The sequence below is a fragment of the Vipera ursinii genome (genome assembly GCF_947247035.1).
Source record: "Vipera ursinii genome assembly, chromosome: 8".
NCBI classification, from domain to species: Eukaryota; Metazoa; Chordata; class Lepidosauria; order Squamata; family Viperidae; genus Vipera; species Vipera ursinii.
In genome coordinates this window covers 3,245,033-3,267,458 of record NC_139519.1, presented here as the reverse complement: position 1 = coordinate 3,267,458, position 22,426 = coordinate 3,245,033, and the positions used below count along the sequence as shown (strand labels likewise).

The 22,426-nt window shown below is 43.2% G+C and overlaps 1 protein-coding gene across 1 annotated transcript; it reads left to right on the top strand.

The window, feature by feature from the left end:
- Nucleotides 1-186: 186 nt before the first annotated feature.
- LOC310644009 (germ cell-less protein-like 1) lies at nt 187-22,406 on the top strand. Its single transcript, XM_083368760.1, has 16 exons — nt 187-353; nt 1,704-1,827; nt 8,742-8,838; nt 10,941-11,038; nt 11,929-12,041; nt 12,990-13,055; nt 13,188-13,272; nt 14,971-15,061; nt 15,413-15,553; nt 16,093-16,162; nt 17,141-17,216; nt 17,530-17,675; nt 18,846-18,933; nt 20,159-20,439; nt 22,046-22,197; nt 22,371-22,406. The coding sequence occupies exons 1-14, from the start codon at nt 202-204 to the stop codon at nt 20,267-20,269; spliced, it is 1,458 nt and encodes a 485-aa protein (XP_083224886.1). The 5' UTR covers nt 187-201; the 3' UTR covers nt 20,270-20,439; nt 22,046-22,197; nt 22,371-22,406.
- The last annotated feature ends 20 nt before the right edge of the window (nt 22,407-22,426 follow it).

Below are 22,426 nucleotides of genomic sequence, written 5' to 3'. Positions count from 1 at the left end.
CTCTCGGGCCGCCGCGTCTCCTGTTGCCCCGGACGCCCGGCCAGACGCTGGCGCATGCGTAGGAGGCGGTCGCGTCCGTCTCTAACCGCCATTCCCAAGGGGGGCGCATGCGCAGCGGACGCCTCGGCGGCTTGCCAACCGTAGCTTCCCAACCGTAGCTTTCTTCGTGAGGAAAAAGCGGCGGCGGCCGGACGGGCGACGATGGGCTCGTGGAGCAGCCGCGTGTGGGGGCCCAGGGCCGGGGTGGCCGAGGGGGCCTTCTTCCCCAAGCGGAAGCGCGGCGAGGGCCTGAGCGAGAGCGGCGAGGAGAGCGGCGAGGAGGGCGAGGAGCGGCTGCTCAGCACCCCCAGGAGGTACGGCCGCAGCTCCGGGAAGCCCCCGGGCCTGGAGGGCTGTCGGCCGAGGCAGCGGCGCTGCTCTTCGGCGGAGGGAGGGCGCTGACCGTCCCGCCCCGCTTCGCTCAGCTTTCCCTCAGGTTTCCCGCCTCTTCCCGGGAGCTGCCGCCTTTGCTTAATGCAGGGCTAGGCGACCTCGGCCCTTTTAGGACTCGTGGACTTCAACTCCCAGAATTCCTCAGCTATGCTGACTCAGGAATTCTGGGAGTTGAAGTCCACGAGTCCTAAAGGAGCCGAGGTTGCCTGTCCCTGGCCTAGTCCTAGGCCGCTTTATGACTCGTGGACTTCAACTCCCAGAATTCCTGAGCCAGCCACCCTGAGGGGAAAGGGAGAGGTTTCCAAGCTGAGCCATGCTGACTCAGGAATTCTGGGAGTTGAAGTCCACGAGTCCTAAAGGAGCCGAGGTTGCCTGTCCCTGGCTTAATGGATGCAGACGCTTTTTCTCCCGCCTTTATTAGTTTCGTAAATAACTCGAGGCGGAGAACAGACCTAAAAACTCTTTCTTCCTCCGCCCGTTTCCCCACAACAACCCTGCGAAGGGACCGAGAGCCATTGGCCCAAGGTCTCCCAGCTGTCATTCAGCCATAAATGGGGACTAGTCCTCACTTGTCTTCTCCCCCGGTGCCTTTTAAGAAGCCAGCCGAACTGGCCCTGTTGAGGTCCAGTTTTCTGAAAGGGCCCGCCATAAAGTAAGCACCCACTAACTCCCTTTCCGCCTTTGAATGAAACCTCAGGAGAGGAGCTTCCCAGACCTCTTCATAAACTGGCAGGGCAAGCTACTATATAACAACCGGCAGGAAAAGAAAAAAAAAACCCACACACAAACTGATTATGTTAAGCAATTGGGTAATGAAACATCTGCAAGGAAACCACCGAGCTGAGAGGGCCTCAATAATAATAATGATGATGATAATAATAATAATAATAATAATAATAATAATAATAAACCTTTATTGTCAAAGTGCAACATGTGTACATTGAGATTAGCTGAGCCTCCCCCATGCTCTCTCCCCCCGACACACAGTGACAACAAACCCTCCATCCCACCACACCGTGTGAACCAACAACACCACACACCGGCCTCCCAAGTCAATTCTGCATAAGTTCACAGAGATTATGTCCCATTTAAAAGCCTAACAGCCCACGGATAAAAGCTACTTTTCAGCCTGTTGGTACGTCTGGCTATACTCCTATATCTCCTACCGGATGGTAGGAGAGTAAAGAACTCCACAGTGCACAGGTGTTTTCTTCTACTGGCATTTATATCATATACGTTCAATACTTACGTGTGTGTTTTTTCTAACTCAGGAAAAAAATCAAAACCACTTCGAGGTATATTTATCAGACTCTGTTTCTGAATGGCGAAAAGAGTGATATTAAAATATGTGCCCTGGGAGAAGAATGGAACTTGCACAAGATATACCTCTGTCAGGTAAAAATTGCCTTTTTGTTTCTTGGATCTCCAGTATCATTAGGAAGCAGGTTTCAGACCTTTTTGTTTAATACTCAAATTCAGCACTGCTGCCCTGAATGTGGTCCCGAAAACCATATATATATATATATATATATGTGTGTGTGTGTGTGTGTGTGTGTGTGTGTGTGTGTGTGTAGATCTACGAAATCTATGAAAACATATATATATATATATATATATATATATATATATATATATATATATAATCTAGCCAAATTTCTTGCCAAACAACTACAGCCTTATGCAAATTCCATCACCTCACACGTACAAAACTCATTCCAATTCATAGAGATCATAAGTAAACTAAACTTACAGCCCTGTGACCTACTTGTGAGCTTCGATGTTGTATCCCTCTTCACCCAAGTGCCAATCAAAGAAGCCTTGACAGCTATCCTAAATAAATACAACCCCCCAAAACACATCCTAGATCTGACCAACCACTGCCTATCTAACACATACTTCATCTACAATGGACAAAGATACAAACAAATGGAAGGAGCACCCATGGGATCACCCCTCTCACCTGTCATCGCAAACCTCTACATGGAACACTTTGAAACCCTCGCTCTAGAAAAATCCAACCACAAACCCAAACTCTGGCTCAGATACGTAGATGACACCTTCGTAATCTGGCCACACGGCAAAGAAAAACTGGATGACTTCCTCATACGCCTCAATAGCCTACACCCCAAAATACAATTCACCATGGAAACAGAAGCTAACAATCAACTTCCCTTCCTTGATGTCTTAGTCTACAAGAAATCCAACGGCTCCCTAGGACACACTATCTACCATAAAAAAACACACACAAACCGCTATCTGAACGCACTCTCACACCACCACCCAGCACAGATCAACTCCGTAGCCAAGACACTCATCTCCAGAACAAAACACCTAGCTGACGAACAACACCTAAAAACCGAACTACACACTCTCACTAATGTACTAACAGCCAATGGATTCCAAAGAAACACGATTACCAACTTAATCCGAAGAGAGACACCCACAAAAACCCAAGACAGAGAACAAGAAAATGGCAAAGCCCTCCTCCCATACTTAAAAGGGACCACAGACAGAATCAGCAAGGTCCTCCAAAAACACAACATCAAAACAGCATTCTACACAGACAGAAAAATATCCACCATCCTAAGAAACCCCAAGGACATAATTGGGTTAGAAAACCAAGGAGTATACGAAATCCCATGCACCACCTGCCCCACCACATACATCGGACAGACCAACAGAAGAATAAGTGCACGCATTGAAGAGCACAAAAACTCACTCAGAAAGGGAGAACAAACTTCATCCCTGGTCCAACACTTTGAAGCCACGGGACATGAAATTGATTTTAAAAAAACCAAAACTATCGCCAAAATTGAACATTTTAACAACAGAATAATCAGAGAAGCCATTGAGATAGAAAAACGCCCCCACAGCATGAATAAACGAGATGATACCTCTCGTCTACCAGCCATTTGGAAACCCGCCTTGATTGACAGACGAGGCCCAACCACCAAGAATGATACCAGACCCAAACTCATGATAACATCACATGACATCACCACCACACAACCATTCAAAAAGCAAATCCGAACCCACAACGATAAAGACACACAACCACAAAACAGAAACCTAACTACAGCTGCAACATCAGCCACTCTAAACCCCTCCAAACCACACAATAAGCAAACTGACACCCACTATAAAAACATGGCACCACCACAAACACGAAGCCAAACAAAAGCAGCACAACTCACCAGCTCAGGTCTGGAGCTGGCAGCTGAGACCAGCCCATCCACTCAGAACACCCCCCCACCCAATCAGAACACACCCACCATTCAAAACACACTCCCACCCAATCAGAACACACTTGGTCCCCTACCCAATCAGAGCACACCTCCACAGAACACACCCCTCTGGCAGTTTAAAAAAAAAGAGGAACAAACAGCCACATGCTTCTCCCAGAAGAAGGAAGCTAAAGCCTGATGATGACGGATGGGATTCCGTCGAAACGTTGCGCCTACACCTCTAGTTCTACGAGGGGAAAAACCCGAAAAACCAAATATATATATATATATATATATGGTTGCCAAAATAAGCACCAGGGCTTATTTTTCAGGGTAGGTCTTAATTTTTTTTTTTTATTGAAAAGTTTTAACATACAGTTTATCTTTAACAGTCCCCCCTCCCCCTCCCCTCTCCCTCCCTCCCTACCCCTCCCCCCCCGACTTCCCAGAGCTAAATACAAGGTATAAAAAAAAACAATCATAAACAACCATATACTAACAACCATAAGCTCTAAAATCCATCACTCTCTAGCTTATATAAGATAATACAAACCTTAGTAATATTAAATGTATATAGAGAAGAAAGAAAGAAAAAAGAAATAAAAAAAGAAAAAAAGGAAGACTTATTCAAATGCTACATGAAACTTCTTAACCCTATATTTGTTCTGGATATACTCAATCCATTTTCTCCATTCCATAATATAACGTTCTTGCGAGTGATCTTTCAAGTAAGCCGAAATCTTTGCCATCTCTGCCAGGTCGGAAACCTTTAAAGTCCATTCTTCTATGGTCGGCAGTTCCTCTTTCTTCCAATACTGACCTATTAAAAGTCTTGCTGCCGTAATTAAATTTAACATCAACTTAGTGTCCACAACCATAGCATCTGTGATTATTCCCAACAAGAAGAGTTGCGGACAAAACTATCCTTTGCTTGAAAATCTTCTGCATATTCCACCAAATTTTTATCCAGAAAACCTTAACCTTTTTACAAGTCCACCATACATGAAAATATGTTGCATCTTCATCACCACATCTCCAACATTTTGGTTGATAATTCGGATACATACTTGCAAGCTTTTTAGGATCTAAATGCCATCTATAAAACATTTTATAAAAGTTCTCTCTTAGATTTTGAGCTTGTGTAAATTTTACGTTCCTCACCCAGATCTTTTCCCACGTGTCCATTGTAATAACTTCTTGAATATTTTGGGCCCATTTTATCATACAATCCTTAACAAGCTCTGTTTCTGAGTCAATCTCTATCAATGCAAGATATATCCGTTTAATATGTGCTGGACCCTGATTTCTTATTTGCTTTATCAGATTTTCATCAGTCATTGTGAAACCATTTTTCTGATCTTCTTTCCACCTGGCCCGTAGCTGAGTATATTGAAACCAATTCTGAACAATCTTCTCGTCTCGCAGGAGACTATATGGCTTCAAACACCAGACATTTCTTTCCAAGCTTAAAATCTCCTTGTACGTAGTCACATCATGTTTGAAACCAGCATGTATATTTTCTATTGCGTGTTTTGGAATTGCCCACAATGGTATCTTACAGTCTAGCTTATGTCTGTACTTCTTCCAAACTCTCAACAATGCCTGTCTTAAAATATGCACTCTAAACACATTATCTACCTTCTTATCATACAACAAATATGCATGCCAGCCAAACAACAAGTCGTGGCCCTCAAGATTTAATAATCTCTCTTGTGTCAAATTAATCCAATCACTTATACCTGCTAACGCAGCAGCTTCATAATATAATTTAAGATTAGGCATTTTAAGACCACCTCTTTCACGAGTATCCTGCATAATCTTAAGTTTAACTCGTGGCCTTTTCCCTGCCCAAACAAATTTATTGATACCTCTCTGCCATTCCTCCAAGTTAGAATCTTTCTTAAGAACCGGTATCATTTGAAATAAAAATAAGAATTTAGGCAGGACATTCATTTTTACTGCTGCGATTCGCCCCAACAAAGACAATTGCAATTTTTCCCAACTCTCCATTTCTTTTTGGATCTTTCCCCATAATTTTTCATAATTATTCTTATATAATTTTGTGTTAGAGGGCGACAAAAACACCCCCAAATATTTGACCCTTTTAACAATCTCAAATCCAGTTAACCCTTCTAAAAGGGCCTTTTGCGATGCTGTCATGTTTTTGGCCAAAATTTTAGTTTTTTGTACATTAACTTTAAATCCAGAAACCTTCCCATATTGCATTATTATCTCCATCAGGTCCACAACAGAGCTCTCCGGCTGGGTCACTGTAACAACCAGATCGTCTGCGAACGCTCTCAATCTGTAATCCTGATCTCTAATCTGTATACCCTTAATTCTTTCCGAATTTCGTATTTTTACCAATAGTATCTCCAATGTTAACACAAATAACAAAGGCGATAGCGGGCACCCTTGCCTTGTACCCTTCTCAATATTGCATACTTCTGACAAACTATTGTTAACTATTATTCGAGCTGTTTGTTTTTGATATAATGCCCTAATTGGTTGCAAAAATTTTTCCCCAAAATTCATTTTATCTAAAACTTTCATCAAAAATTGCCAATTCAATTGATCAAAAGCTTTTTCAGCATCTAAAAAAATTAGCGCCGCAGGGATCTGGTTGTTCCTTTCCAAAAATTCCAACACATCAACTATATGCCTCACGTTATTTTTCATTTGCCTACCACTAATAAACCCAGTTTGACCCCCATGAATCACCCGTTGCAGAACCCTCGGTCTTAATTTTTTGTGGCCACAACAGAGCAGGAGGCAAGGCAGGGTGGGTGGAGGATGAAGTCAGATGAAGGAGAGGTGGAGGACAAAGCGATGCACTGGTGCCGCGGCCACTAAGCAAGGCAGTGGGGGATGGCGTATGAAGCTTCTCCTTACTTGGCGCCATAACGAAGCAGGAGGCTGAACGATGCACCGGTGCCACGGCCACTAAGCAAGGCAGTGGGGGCTGGTGGAGGACGAAGCCCCAACAGTATCCTTGGCCGCCCAACTGCCTCACTCCGCTAGCATCAGGGCTCCTCCACCACCCCAACCGTGGCACCGGTGCATTGCTCAGCCTCCTGCTTTGTAGCATTGGCAAGTAAGGAGAAGAAGCTTTGTCCTCCACTCCTCCCACCTTGCTTTGTCCTCAACCCCCCCTTTCCGCCTCGCTTAGTGGCCATGGCACCAGTGCATTGCTAAGTCTCCTACTTCGTTCCCGTGGCAAATGAGGAGGAAAAGCTTCATCCTCCACCCCCCCCACCACCTTGCTTTGTCCTCCACCTCCCCACCGCCTCACTTTGTGTCTGTGACACCCGCCCACCACCTCATGTCATCAGCAAGCAGGCAGAGCGGGCGGCTGCACACACTCAAGTAGAGCTTACTTTCGGCATAGGGCTTATATTTGGCCCAGGCGTAGGTCCTATTTTCAGGGAAACACAATGTATGGTTCTCCTTGAGATTCAGTCCATACACTTGTAACCCAAAAGATAGTTTGTTTCTCTGCCATTCGCAGGCCTTTCAAACCTACAATTTATAAATTCATCCAACTTTATAATATTTAATAATGGTGCTTAAGCAAACCATGTTTAGGTGTATTGTATGAGTATTACAGGTAATGCTCAATATACGATCTTTCCATGGTGGTTTAAAATTATGAGGGTCTTGAAAAATGTGACTTATTACCTATCCCCAAAGTTATGACTGTGGCACCATCCCCAAGGTCACAATTGCAATTTGGGTGCTTGGCAACTGTCTCACATTTATAACATTTAAAGCTTCTTATGGTCATGTGATCACCATTTGTGACCTTCCCAGCCAAAATCTGGTCCGGTCATGTGATGACTTGCTTTTATGACCATACTGACTTATGAAGGAAATTCTTGTCCCAATAGTATAGTTTAATCTCTCAGGCTAAACATCAGTGAGTGACAGCAGCTCATAATGGGTCACCTCCAGCTTTGATGTGAACTTCTACTAAACAGTATTTTTCTCCTCTTTGGATCAAAACTAGCTATTTCTAGATTTATAAGAAATGCACTTTAAGGGAAAGGTATACATTTATTTATTTTTTTATTTTTATTTTATTTATTTTAATCCCATTTATATCCCGCCCTTCTCCGAAGACTCAGGGCGGCTTACAATCTAAGCACAAATCAAATGTGCTTAGCAATAGCCTTCATTGTAAGCCGCCCTGAGTCTTCTGAGAAGGGCGGGATATAAATGGAATTAAAATAAATAAATAAATAAATATGCCTGCTTATTAGGGCTTTCGCCCCCCCCCAAGCGGCATTATTACAAAGTCAGCTTATTGCCCCCAACAATCTGGGTCCTCATTTTACCTACCTCGGAAGGATGGAAGGCTGAGTCAACCTTGAGCCTGGTGGGACTCGAACCTGCACTAATTGCAGGCAGCTGGTGTTACTTGAGGCATTAGCCCACTGCTCCACCAAGGCTCTGTATGTATTAATTTATCTACCTGTATGTGTGCTTATAGAAATTTATATACAATATAATACTCTGCCCCTCCCCCCATAATTGTATGGATGCTGTTATTTTTTTTCCTGATCACTTATCTTTCTAGGATGCAATCTGTTCACTTGTATAAATAAATTATAACACAGGTTTGGCCTGGCCCCTTCCCTCTTTGCTTTGCATGCTAGTTCAGTTCCAGTCTAAGTAAGCTGCAGTGCCCTGTTACAGCCAAGTTGATAAAGGGTGGCTTAATACTAGTTTACTAACTAAATTTGAGACCACAGCTTGATCTTAGTTTCACTTCCTGGAGCAATTGTTCCATCGTTTCCTATTTTAGATCCAATGAAAACCCATTTATTCTGTTCAGATTGAAATATTAAAATCAGTGCATGGAGATGAAAGGGGTCGGCTGGCAAATGAATCAATTGGTTCAGAAAATATAAGATTGAAATTTAAGAAACATATCTTCGAATTAGGAGTGACAAATGTAAAATTTAATTCAAATTTAATTCTTAGTTCCTCTTGCTATGAAAATAATATTGTGTTATACCTTATCATATAAATTCTTTAATTCCAAGGTTTGTAAAATTATTAAAAACATGACTTTTATGTTTGTAGTCTGGCTACTTTTCAAGTATGTTCAGTGGGTCTTGGAGGGAGTCAGGAATGGACACAATAGAATTGGAAATTCCTGATCAGAATATTGACGTTGAAGGTAAGAAAGGAATCCTCATTGAACTTTTTCTAACATAAAAGATTCAAATTGAAATAGATTACTTGGATCAGGTGTTCTGGAACAAAGCTGGCCAGTTATAAATGATCTTTGGAAGGACTTTCCAGTATTTTATCTCATTTTTGCAAAATACATTTTAGCAAAACTCATTTTTCTAAATAATTCATCAGAAAAACAGATTTCTCATTTTGGGGACTATTAACCAACTACACAAATCTAAACTATTCAGTACTTCTTTCATGGTTTTTATTATAAATGAACAGCAAATTATGAAAAATCACATTTTTATGGTCTGGGAGATAAAGCTCCTAATACTTTGTCACTACTGTGATTCCCTGAAAATAAGGCCCACCCAGAAAATAAGCTTTAGCATGATTTTTAGTGTGCACCTAATATAAGCCCTACCCCCAAAATAAGCCCTAGTTAAGAGCCTGCCTTTCCCACCGTCTGATGAGGCGAGGCAAGTGGGTTGGGTGGAGCTGCTCCCTGCACCGACATCTCAGGACCCCCGCAGCCAGGCCACTCCACCCAGCAACCTCCTGCCTGCCTGCCTGCCTGCCTGCCTCTTCCCTTTTACTCCCCTTCCGAGCCAGACTGCCATGATATGGAGGATGGGCGGGGGAAGCTCGCTTGCCTTACCTGGTCCCCCTGCACCATTTCAGAGGCAGGGGGGAGTGACAGAGAAAGTCCTCTGCCCCCGCTGCGCATCAGCCACATCCCCCACTGGAGGGGCTTTCTTTGGTCCCCGCTGGCCCTGCCCTGCCCTGCGGATCAACTACCCAGCAGTGGCCGCCACCTCTTCCTCCACCTCTAGCTTGGGTCCTGCAGCACTGCGTCGTGCTGCCTGCTGCCAGTTTGCCGCCTGTATTTTATGGCTTCAATGGCGGCAGCTCTGGAGGCCAATGGTAGGCGCTCTGCATTGTCCCTGGGCTGGCATTTTTGGCCACCTTTGCAGCTCTGCCCACCCAGCCACGGGAGAGTTATACCAGGGGTGGGGGGGTGTGCTCCAAAGACAGTGATATCATGACACAGGACCTCAACCTTTTGGGCACCAGGGACCGGTTCTGTGGAGAGAGGTTTTTCCGTGGACCGGAGGATGTGTGGTTTTGTGTGCTGCCTGCATCCCGTGGATGGGGCTTTGCTTGCTTGTGCGGACCAGTTGCTGGCAAGCCTCAGCCCAGTACTGGTCCACGGACTAGGGGGTGGGGACCCCGTAGTAGGATATAAAGTGAATAGATCATATTTAAAATGGCATTAAATCTCATTGTGCATGTGCCTGTCAACATCTCAACTGAATTCCAAACAACTATGTGACTAATGTTAGTAATTAAGCAGGTGATACTATTAAACAGGAGAATTTGGCTTAATTGATGGGAAAAACATAAAACTGCCATTATTGATTAGATATTGTGGAGCATACTTCTGCCTGAAGCATTGAATTAGTATCTTGAGCCACACATGCCTGCATTATTGATGCTGTTATGAACTAAGCCCTTGCCATGGCTGCTTTCGGAAGCTTGCTTCTTTCAACAAAATGTGGAATGCAATCTGCTACAAATTTGGAGCCTTGGTTACATGCGCGTGACTTCACAATATAGGGAGTAGGACTCGCATTGTAACAATGCTTTTTTTGTCATTGTACCTGTTGTGGATGCACATTTTTCAACCTGATTGAAACTGTCAGCGTTTTTAAATGAAAGTACAAAACGTAACACTCAGTTTATTTTGAAGTGCCTACTTTTTGATCAGCTTCTGAAGTTTTGCGCGGTGTCCCATAATCTCAGCTGGTGAAATCTGCAGGCGAATGGGAGTTTTCTAGGGTGAGAGGTGCTTACGGTAGACCCCAAATGTGGTGACTTCGGTACTTAACCATTTGTCCCGCTTAGGGTTTTATATTTTTTAAATGGCATCTGATTTACCCCCTCTCAATATTCTAGGCATCTTGTTGTTGTCACTATATATAAAATAATTTGAGAAATAACATTTTTTGAATATCACTCTTAATAATCCTACGGAATTGGAAAAAAATAAATGTATAACCTGTCTTATATGTATGAGGAGACTTAGGATGTGGTTTTCTTTAGCCTTACAGGTTGCCTTTGGCTCACTTTACCGGGATGAAGTGTTAATAAACCCTAGTAGAGTGATTGCCCTCCTGGCAGCTGCCAGCATGTTACAGCTGGTAAGTGGAAATGGCTCCATTTTTTCCAAATCTTTGCTTGGCAAAGTGCAGGGCTTTCAGTCCCATCTTCATTTGTATTCCAGGGACGAGCACATGGTCATGGCCACATGGCTTCCGTTATCCTCGGGGCGTTTTTTCAAGCACATGCTTAGCAGTCCTGACAGAGCTGGGAAAGTCGTTTTCTCGCTAGCTCTTGCCCCTCCTCCCCTTTCTAGATGGGAGCATATAAATGAAGGATGGATGCTGCAAGCCAGCACACTTACACAGGGACTTCTTATGTGGCCTCTGAGCTTCAAAATTAAGAATCAGGGTATCAGTCCTTCTCATTTCTCCTGTTACAAATAGGGTATCATTTTGTATAATTATGGTTGAGACTGGTAGTATGCCTATCTGTCCAGAAGAAGCCAAAATATCTCTAGATAATCACTGTTTGCATTTTTGCCAGTTAGCTTGAGGTGAGGGCATTATCTGTAGCATTAGGCCTGGGAGTGAGGATTTGTTTTGCATCATTATATGTTTACGAAGGGACGCGGTGGCTCAGTGGGTTAGGACGCTGAGCTTGTCAATCAGAAGGTCGGCATTTTGGCTGGTCGAATCCCGAGTGCTGGTAGCAGAGTGAGCGCCTGTGACTCGTCCCAGCTTCTGCCAACCTAGCAGTTCGAAAGCACGTAAAAATGCAAGTAGAAAAATAGGGACCACTACGGTGGGAAGGTAACAGCGTTCTGTGCGCCTTTGGCGTCTAGTCATGCCAGCCACATGACCACGGAGACGTCCTCGGACGAGCGCTGGCTCTTCGGCTTTGAAACGGAGATGAGCACCGGCCCCTAGAGTCAGAAACGACTAGCACGCGTGTGCGGCGGAACCTTTACCTTTTTACCTTATGTTTACAGGATGGCTTAATACAGCAGTGTGGTGAAACAATGAAGGAAACAATTAATGCAAAAACCGTGTGTAGTTACTATAATTCTGCGGGAACATATGGATTAGATTCTTTGAAAAAAAAGTAAGTATTGGCACTAAGAAAGATTTTGTTGAAGAAGAACATTTTTATGATCTCCCCCTTGATTTTCTAATGTGATGTGGCTTTGAGAAGCATCTGGTGTGATGTTTTCCAGCAGAAACCTTTCTGCTTATTTCTCCCTTCAAATATAAAAATGTGTTTAATTTTAGAAGCATAATATTTTCAGCTTGTGCAATAGTTAATATTCTGTGGCTGACATGAAATAATATTAGGTATTAGTAGAACCTAGAGCTGTGTGTTCAGCGTAAGACACAAACACTTAGAATCCTGGAGACAGAACTGAAATTCTTACGGATTCCTTTTCCCAATTTGCAAGTTTCTTTTTGTCTCTGCAGTAAATAACCTGGAAGGAAAAGGGGGAATTTCACTCCTTGTTCTCAGAGGTAGCTTTTAATTAAATATAATAGGGCAGCCACAATTAAATAATAAATGAAAGAGATTGTAGTTCGAATAGGACAGACATCCAAAATCAATACTAGCAGTCCAGATAAATAAAAATACAAAGACAACCAGTGTGTTTTTTCTGCTGAAGAAAGAAAGCAGCAGCAGAGGAAACAGACATGAAGTTTCAACAATTTGTTTCTTGTTGATCCTTCTGTGTGAAATAATCATCTTCTTGAAGAACTGGTTGTTTCTCCTGAGTATTTGGGCTTTATATTTATCAGGAGCTGCTAATGGGATTTTCACGTTCTCTCATTCTGACAGAACATTGGAAGCAAGCAAGCATAGGAAGTGAAAAGTTAAAAATAGAGCAGAAGCAGTGTGTAGTCCCTTATGGTCTGAAGAGGGTCGTAGTTGATTGGATGGGCTTTGGAGTATGATGGCTGTGGGGTCCCTATTTTACTATAACATCTGGGGGAAAGTGCTCAGCAGCTTATTAGAAACGTGCATTGCATCTCATTGCATTTACCTTACCTATTTTAAATCTAGGTGTCTTGAGTGGCTCTTGAATAACCTGATGACCCACCAGAGTGTGGAACTCCTCAAAGAACTCAGGTATTGAGCTTTTGAGATTAACCCAGATACTATGGGAAGTCGTTTAGCATAATAAAATGGAATTCAGATAATCCGTTGAACTGAACACAATTCATGCCCTTTGCAATTCAGAGGTCATATTGTTTGTTTCAGCATAAACCTCATGAAACAGCTGATTAGTTCCTCTAACCTGTTTGTCATGCAAGTGGAGATGGACATATATACTGCTCTAAAGAAGGTACCAACATTTAATAACATCAGTTTAATCCAGGTTTTGTTTTGATGTGGAAATAACCGCACTGCCATTTCTTCCAAATTGACAGTATTCTCACAGACCGATGTCACCTCTCCTGCCTCTTCTTTCCTGATAGTTTAGTACAGGGGTGTCAAACTGCCGGCCCATAGGCCGGTTGCATCATGCGAAGGCCGCACCTGCCTCAGCTTCAGCAATGTGAAAAAAGTTGTGATACATCGTGACACGTCACGTGATGCAGCATGGTTTGGTATCTTTGATAGGTAGTCATAGTCTTTGTTTGATTACCGTATTTTTCGGACCATAAGACACACTTTTTTTTCCCAAAGTGGGGGGGAAAACGAGGGTGCGTCTTATGGTCCGAAGGTGATCCGTATGGCCAGCCCCATCCTCCGCAAGTGGAAAGCAAGGGAGATTGCCAGGAGCACGAATCGGCACGTGCTGAGAAAGGCCGATCTCACGCTCCTGCACTCTCCCTCGCTCGGTTTCAGCTTCCCTTGCTACAAGAGAAAGCAGGCTGAAACGGAGTGAGGGAGATTGCCTGGAATGCGAATCGGCTGATCTCGCGCTGCTGCAATCTGCCTCGTTTCAGCCTGCTTTCTCTTGTAGCAAGGGAAGCTGAAAGCGAGCGAGGGAGTTTGCAGGAGCGCGAGATCGGCGGATTCGCATTTCTGGCAATCTCCCTCACTCCGTTTCAGCTTGCTTTCTGCAAGAGAAAGCCGGGCTGCAGGGCCGCCTCCGCGGGTACTGCTCTAATGCAGAGAGGGAAGGACAAAGAGGGAGGGAGGGAGGGAAGGAAGGAAGGAAGGAAGGAAGGAAGGAAGGAAGGAAGGAAGGAAGGAAGGAAGGAAGGGACAATGGGAGAGAGAGGGAGAGAGAGAGGAGGAGAAAGAATTTTTTTTCTTGTTTTCTTGCTCTAAAAACTGGGTGCATCTTATGGTCCGAAAAATACGGTATTTAGAGTACTAATTTATTAATGACCCATTAAAACTGATCTAAGAATAACACTGGATTACAAGATAGCACAGAATACTTAAAGTATAAAAAAGGTTTGTGCATACAGAATAACTATTTCTTTGGTTATCTTCTTTCCCTTTTTACTCCGTAAAAACTGTCAGCTGCCTCTTTCTTTTCTGTTTTCTTTGTTGCTTGCTTTCCTTATAAGGATGCAGTCAGTTACCCCTTTAATTGCATTCTAACAGAAGAACAAACTCATTTCATAAAAAATCAGTTAAAGTGGTACTGTGATGTTTTTATTCCCAAATACAACTCACTATCTGTAAACAATTTTTTGTAGAAACAGCGTATGTACGTGTTTGTGTAAAGCTTTAGTTAATACTACATGTTGGGATCGTGCGTACTGATCGTAAGGTTTCAATGATGACATCACTGTTGCCTGGGGAACACCCTGTTGGGGGCTCCTTTCATGTTTTAAGTTGCCCACCGAGGTGGCACCCATTTATCTATTTGCAACTGCCCGCTTTCAAACTGCTGGTCTGAAGGCATGAGCTGGAGGGTGTGATGGGAACTCGCCCTGTTCCGCAGCAGCAACCAGGTCGCAAATGCAAGCTTGCCGACAGTCAGCCCAGCATCATAACCTTGTGAGCCACCGTGCTCCTCAAGCTTTAGTTATTCAGTGTATACCTCAAGTGAACCTTACAGCTGTTTCTTTATTTTATGTAGTGGATGTTCCTTCAGATGGTGCCTTCTTGGAATGGATCATTGAAACAGCTTTTAAGTGAAGCAGATGCCTGGTTTTCCAAGCGCAGGAAAGGTCTTTATGAAATGCTTTGTGAATAGTTTGGATGTTAGAAACCTTTGAAGCAGGATTTACAGTATCTTTAGCTCTCTCTTCATTATGGGTTGTTCCCTATTGGCCCAACATGCATTCCTTTTGTGCGAGATGGGAAACCTGTAAACCACAATCTTTTTTGGGGGGGGGGAAATCCACCTTCCACTAGTGAGCCATTTTTGCTTTTAAAAGCAAATCAGGATAATCCTGTTAAACCTTGTCTGAATTGCTTTCTCTGCTGGGATTGATAAACTGCTCACAGACTGCAGTGCTGCTTTTTACTTAATAGTAAAAATATATTTGAACTCTTAAGAATCTGCTTTAATTTTTCAGATTTTGAGGAAGGCATCTCATTCTTGGAAACTGAACAAGGACGTGTATTTATGCCAGTGTTCAAATATCTGAGGCTGCAGTATATAATCAGTGATCTGACATCAGCAAGAATTGTTGAACGAGACAGGCTGATCCCTGCAGGTAAGAATGGAATCGCTTGTTTTCTTTCTCTGTCATGCCATAGGCTTGAGAAAGGGAAATCAGAATTGAGTTTGTGGGTCTTTGAAAGAGTCCCCACATACAGCATATAAAAACCTGTGTGCCACTAGCAAGTGGACATGGCCTGGGTAGTAAAATTGGCGAATCATTGAATCCAGTTTCAGGCACATAAACTAGTTTGTGGTTAGGTTTAAGCTATTTCTCTACTTCTCTTACATCCCACTGTGTGGGAAAAGAGTAAAGGAGGTCATAGCCTCTTCTCTTCTTGCCCCCCCATTTCGTTCTCTAAACTTGTTGCTACAGGGTCTGCTGGTTAATGACCACAATAACATGATTTGAATTTGTTGCTACAGTATTTATTTTTAGACTCTGTTTTTTAACTTTTGCATACATGGGGTAAATAAACTGCTAAGAGTCAGTTTTGATGGGGACAGTGTAAAAGCCTTGTAAAAATATTAAGTGCTGCTTAACTTTCTTTGCCTTGTTTATAAAAGGCCCACTTTGGTCTTTCTAAATTTTAGACTGGCTGTTCTCTGTTTACAAACAGCAGTGGTTTGCCATGCTTAGAACAGAACAAGACAATGACATTGGGTATGTATAATGCCTCTTTCTCTGTAACTGAGAAACACATCTTGCAATGTTCCTATAAAGAGAAAACAAATTTAAGTTTCCGTATGCTAACTGCTTTCACCTTAGAAAGCTAACAAGCTTGTTCACCAGCATCCTGCTGGATGGAGCTGGTTTTGTGAATAGGTAACATGACTGGGGTTTTATTTAATAAAATAAGGAAAGTTGTTTCTTTGGATGTGCTTGAACAGTTTTGTTAACAGATTTATCAGCGCTTTATTCATGCAAAAAATTCTTGTCCGCACTATATAAAACATAGTTGAAAAAAGTTCAGGGTTTGCATTTGAGCATCCAAGAAGGGACAGCAGAGGAGAAAAGGAAAGAGGAAAGACAAACAAAAAGAAGGGAAGCAGAAGGAAAGAAGAAAGGAAAAAGAAGAAAAGGGGGGAGGGAGGGAGGGAGGGAAAGAAGGAAGGAAGATTACTCCTGGTGCTGTTCTGTGAGTCACAATAAGTCCTCTTCGGGTATTCACATTATGGCATTTTAGCCTTGGGTTAAAGTTCGGCAACCTATGTATTGAGGGGCAGGTATAAGTCCTTTGCCAGGAGACTTTCAGTGCATGGAAAGTACTTCTTGCTCACCTTTGTAGCTTAAGGGAGAGCATAGAGTTCAGAAATGTGGCTCTTTTTCTCATTTGAACATCATAAACCACAATATTTGTTCTCCCTGCTTTGGGAGTGTGTGCAAGGGATTGCCATGTCCTGCCGGGGTGCTGGCTACCCCACCAAGATGTACTTGGGTGGTCATTTTAGCACGGCCCAGGAAGATAACTCTTTGATGCATTGGCCGGGAAAGAATTTCAGGACACTTAACAAGATAGGTTTCTGGGGGAAAATGAATTTATTCAGGCGTTAAGATCTGTGTGCAACCAGTTAGAATACTTTTCTTGTGCTTTCCTTTGATAGAATGCCATTTTATAGAAAGTTATTTTGTATGTTCAAGGCCTCAAGAGATTAATAAAGAGGAACTAGAAGCAAACAGTATGCGGTGTGGCAGAAAACTTGCCAAAGATGGTGATGTAAGCACAAATATTTTTCCATGTCCTTTTAAAAATGTGTAATTTATTTACAGTTTTTGTAAGCTGTTTGTTTCCCCAAAACAGTGTTTTCTTAGCTAAATTATTTTACAAGGTTAAATACTTTCTTATTGGAAAATATAAAAATGATAACAATGCTCGTATAGCTTTCTTAAACCACCAACCTTGACTTTCCTGAGGTGATGCAAAATATACAAGGTGTCAAGTGGAGGTCCTTTGCAAGTTAAGTTCAGAATTTAAAGCCACTCTTAGAATACAACTATTTCTTCAATTATCTTTTTTTCTTTCTTGCAAGTATTGCTGGCGATGGACAGGCTTTAATTTTGGCTTTGATCTGCTGGTCACATACACCAACCGTCACATTATCTTCAAACGCAACACACTAAATCAGCCCTGCAGTGGCTCTGTCAGTTTGCAGCCCCAGAGAAATATCGCTTTCAGGTGGGTTCCCTCTCTTTTTGGGCTGGTTCTCCATTGCTAGAAGGTAAAAGGATCACATCGGCACTCGCTCTTCTTGTAGACTTCGGAGTTCATCAGCAGTCATTGGAGGGAAGCAGGTCAGTATCATTTGCTCGTTGGAATCAGGGAAACAATAGGTAAGAGGGGGGGAAAATGCCGAAGGTACTTGCCAGATTCATAACATTCAAATCTCTGCAGATTTACGGAGGTTTGTCTTAAGGATAATGACAGACATTAGCCTGTCACCATTACCCATAAAAGTAATGGGTAGGTCTTCCCAAGCACAAAGATGTGTCATCCATTTTGCCAAACAAGGGCAGTGGATGCAGTGGTGGGATTCAAATATGTGAACAACTGGTTCTCTGTGTTGATGCCACTTCCGGAAGTCAATTCTGGGCCTGAGCAACAAAAAATTAGCTACCGGTTATGCCGAAGTGGTGCGAACTGGCTGAATCCCACCACTAAGTGAATGGCTCAGCAGTTAAAGACACCGAGCTTGTCAAATGGAAAGTCGACAGCCCAGGTTTGAGAGCTGAGTGCCATGCAATGTGGTGAGCTCCTGTTCTTGCCTCAGCTCCTGTCAACCTAGCAGTTCCAAAGCATGCAAATGCGAGTAGATAAATAGGTACCACATCAGTGGGAAGGTAACAACAAAGAATAAATTATAAATAAATTATAAATATATTAACATGCATATACGTATACGTGTGTGTGTGTATGTATGTATGTATATATATATTCGAATCTCAGAAGGGTATGGCTGACTGATGAAAACAAATAAGTTTGAAATGCATATCAGTCTCCCTTTAATTCTTTGTTAGCAATCTAAAATTTACACAAATATGAGCTGTCACTGTTGTGACTACTGCCTGTGGATGGCCTTCGGTTAGGCCGAAACAGGAAATAAAGATTTGTCCCATGTTTGGGGCCTAGCAAGGTAATCTAAATAGTTAACAAGCATTTAACATATATATATATACATAAAGCAAAATTTATTTGCTGCCCACATCATATCCAACAATTCTTTCACCCTCTCTTAACAATCACCACCTCCTTTCCATTGATTTTATTTCATATATTTATCAAATTTTGAAACCACCCATCTGGATTCCAGAGGGAGCTTGCTTAGTGTAATTTCTCTTCTGTCCTTAGGCTGCGACTGGCTTCTTTTCATAGCAGTGGAAAGCTTATTTGTAGCAGAACTGCAGGATATCAGATGCTAACCCTTGAAAAAGATCAGGTTTGTATGTGCAAAGCTTTTGGTTCATTTTAGCTAGCAGTGTCAGAGAAGAAAGAGTAGGATTCTCATAAGAAGCAGGAGAGATGAACAGAAATGAACTGGGTTCCACCATTGACTACGCTGAAATTATGTTGTCCTGTGACACAGTATTTGAAAGACTACCCTCTCACAGGGCTTCTGATTGCTTCAGCTCAACTGAGAATTAACTGAGATTTCCTGTTTAGAGGGCCAGATTTCCACGGGGACAGCCTAAGTAGCAAGTAGTGGACTCCTCACATTAAAATTTAAATTGGAAGCGGGCTTCCGGTTTTGCGCAGTTAGTGCAACAGCCGAGGGATTGCTGGGCTCCTCACCCTACGGCTCATTTCTTTCTGTTTGGGGACCCTAAATGAGTCAAAAACCACCCCATCCCTGTCACAGCAAATTCTTTGTGATACCTCAGGTTGTTCTTTGTATTTTCATCAAATCTAAGGGCCTGATTGGGTTAATAGTATCAGCATTTCCTGAACAGACTGTCAAATGTTCCAAAATGCACCTGGAATCCGAAGGGGAGTTTCAGTCTCTCCAGGCCCTGAACACTTAACTCTACTGTCTGGGATAAGTCAAGAATGTGTCACATGCTCAAAGCTAGAAGGCTACCTCCCCCCCGCCCCCCTTTCTCCCTGCAAAAGAGAATAGCATCAGATTGCTCCTTCCTTCCTGTGGAGCACTGAGATGAAAGTCAGGTGAAAAGCAGTATTTCTTACAGCTCTCATCAAATGATTGGAGAGAATTCCTTTCCTCGCAAACTCCAAAATTTCTAGGCACAAGAAGGAATGATGTTCGTAAGAATATCACTTGTGGGCAACAAGCAATTGCAACAGGCAGCCAATTCCTTTCATTGTGTTCAGGCACTTAAACCTTCGAGAAATACTGATTTGAAGTCTCCTGATACAGTATAAATGAAAACTGACGGGATAAGCTGGCCACTTCAGCGGTTGCTGTTCGGGTGGATGGTGCTGGAAAGGTCTAGAAAAATGCAACTAGAGAAAATATTTAGAGAAATAACGGTTTTCTCCTTTTGTATGGATTCAGCTGATGGATGCTTGATTGAAAATTGCCTCTGAAGTTACATGAGTAGGTTAAAAATTACTTTCAGAATTTCTAGCGTTTTCTCTAATCCTTTCTGCAGGGTTTCTGAAAGCATTTTTATGTTCAGTCTGATACCTGTTTATTTGCTTTTTAGGAACAAGTAGTGATGAATTTGGACAGTAGACTGCTAGTCTTCCCTCTGTATATCTGCTGCAACTTCCTGTATACTTCCTCAGACAAGAGAAGAGATAACAATGGACAGTGAATAACGCAGCCAGCTGAGATTGACTTTTGAAATGTCTTTGGGCTGTCCTGATGCCATGAAAGAAACATCATGAAATAGTCTTATCGAAGAAAAAGAGAGAGGGACTTGGTACCCTGCGATTGCCAGGATACAAGCCCCGGCAGCTCCACCTGGCATGACTAACTGGTGAGGTATGTTGGAAGCTACAGTTTTGTGGAATTGTGAGCCACAGGCTCCCCTCTCCTGCTTTAGCAAATAAATGTAACTCCCACCTCATCTCTCAACATTCCTACGCACATCTGAATAGCTGAATACTTACGATGACCTCGTTTTCTCCTGAGAATTCTCAGCTCTAGCAAACAATACCAGTCTCCTGAACAGTACAGAAAGACTTAGTTCATTAACTGGGCCTGCTTAATTAAAGGGAGTAGGATGATATATCTATAAAGCCCACATTAATTTTAATAGAACACACTTTTTATGCTCTCTTGATTTGTTCTTCTGGTCAAGCCCTTAATTTTTAAGAGTCTGTTACTGGTTTGGTGAATATCTGGATTGTTTTAAATTTTTTAAGAGTCACTTTGTAGAATCCAGCTGCCTCAATTCAGCATTTTTAATTCATCAGAACCCAGACCATTGTTTTATTCTTGGATATACTCAGTGGGTTAGGATGCTGAGCTTGTCGATCAGAAGGTCGGCAGTTTGGCGGGTCGAATCCCGAGTGCCGCGTAACAGAGTGAGCGCCTGTTACTCGTCCCAGCTTCTGCCAACCTAGCAGTTCGAAAGCACGAAAAAACGCAAGTGTGAAAATAGGGACCACTCCAGTGGGAAGGTAACAGCGTTCCGTGCGCCTTTGGCATCTAGTCATGCCGGCCACATGACCACAGAGACGTCCTCGGACGAGTGCTGGCTCTTCGGCTTTGAAACAGAGATGAGCACCGGCCCCTAGAGTCAGAAACGACTAGCACGCATGTGCGGGGGAACCTTTACCTTTTATATACTTTTTCACTTTGGGGTTTTTGACTTGAAGCAAAAAAGCACTCCCAAGCCCCGAAGCAAGTAGGTCAGCCTCTGCTAGGCTCTGTACTGTTAGCCTTAGCCTTTAATTACAGTGGTTCAATTCGCGCAGGCTAAGATGGAACTATAAGAAACCAGATTATACTTAACTCTGATGTGTAGATGTTGCGTAGCCTCCCTCAACAGGGCCAGCCATCTTTAAACCACAGTTCCATTGAAGGAGTTGAGGCAATGTATATCTGTCTCAATCATTTCTTCAAGAGCTCAATCGTTATTATTACTGGCTTATTGTATTATAAAATACAGAATCTATTTTGGTATTTACATAGTATTGGCAAGAGGCGTTAATACTTTGATGATTAAGATAAAGCTTTAAGGATAAAAATCTTTGAAGGGCTTAATTTTTTTCAAGTGTACGTTTGGGTGGCTTGGTTTGCTCTCCCCCCAAAAAGAAACATTCTCAGTTTTTCAGATTCTTGATCTGTACATAAGCTGTGCTCTGCCGGATCAGACTCCTGGCCTAACCATCCCACAGTCTGCTGTCCTTGGCCAGCCCAGAGATGCCCGAGGAAACCTGCTGGTCTCCAAGCGGGCGGCCTTCACGGACAGTCCCCTGCTTTTGTTACCTTAATGGGAGCACATAAAAAATCCCTGCTCTGTGTTGAAGTGGGACGTGCCCCGATAATCGTGGCTTTACACCGACAGGAGGAATGCCGTATTTTTCTTCTCTTGTTATGCTGGGAGATCCTCCGGCAGTAACTCTTCCCCAACTTTGCACAGAATCTCTTAAGCAGAGCAAGAAGGTTGTCAAGAGGGTCCCCAAAGGCACATCTGCCTATCAGGCAGCCTGGATCCTGGACAAGGACGAATGGGGAAATGGCAGCGAGGAGGAGGAGGAGGAGGAGGAGATTATGGAAGAAGCCATGGCCCAGGTAAGGGAGCTGGCCTTTTGGTGGTCACCTGGTGGAGGGTCTGCAGGCCCACTGAGGCCAGGGGCTCTGAAGGGAGAATTAGGACAGGGCAGGCACTGAGGACCACGGGGTGGGGAGGGCCTCCTCGCGCTCTCCCACTCAGTGCTCTGCCCGGGCTGCTTTTGCTCTGCCAGGACGGGAGCAGCAGTGCAGAGGAAATTGCTTCGGAGGAGGAGGACTGTGAAAGCAT

Bases quoted from the DNA above. Each gene is read 5' to 3' on its own strand.
- LOC310644009 (XM_083368760.1), top strand. From the start codon at position 202: ATGGGCTCGTGGAGCAGCCGCGTGTGGGGGCCCAGGGCCGGGGTGGCC. The intron at 13,273-14,970 runs GTACCAACATTT...TATTTTATGTAG, and splicing joins TATATACTGCTCTAAAGAAG to TGGATGTTCCTTCAGATGGT. The intron at 17,676-18,845 runs GTGGGTTCCCTC...TTCTGTCCTTAG, and splicing joins CAGAGAAATATCGCTTTCAG to GCTGCGACTGGCTTCTTTTC.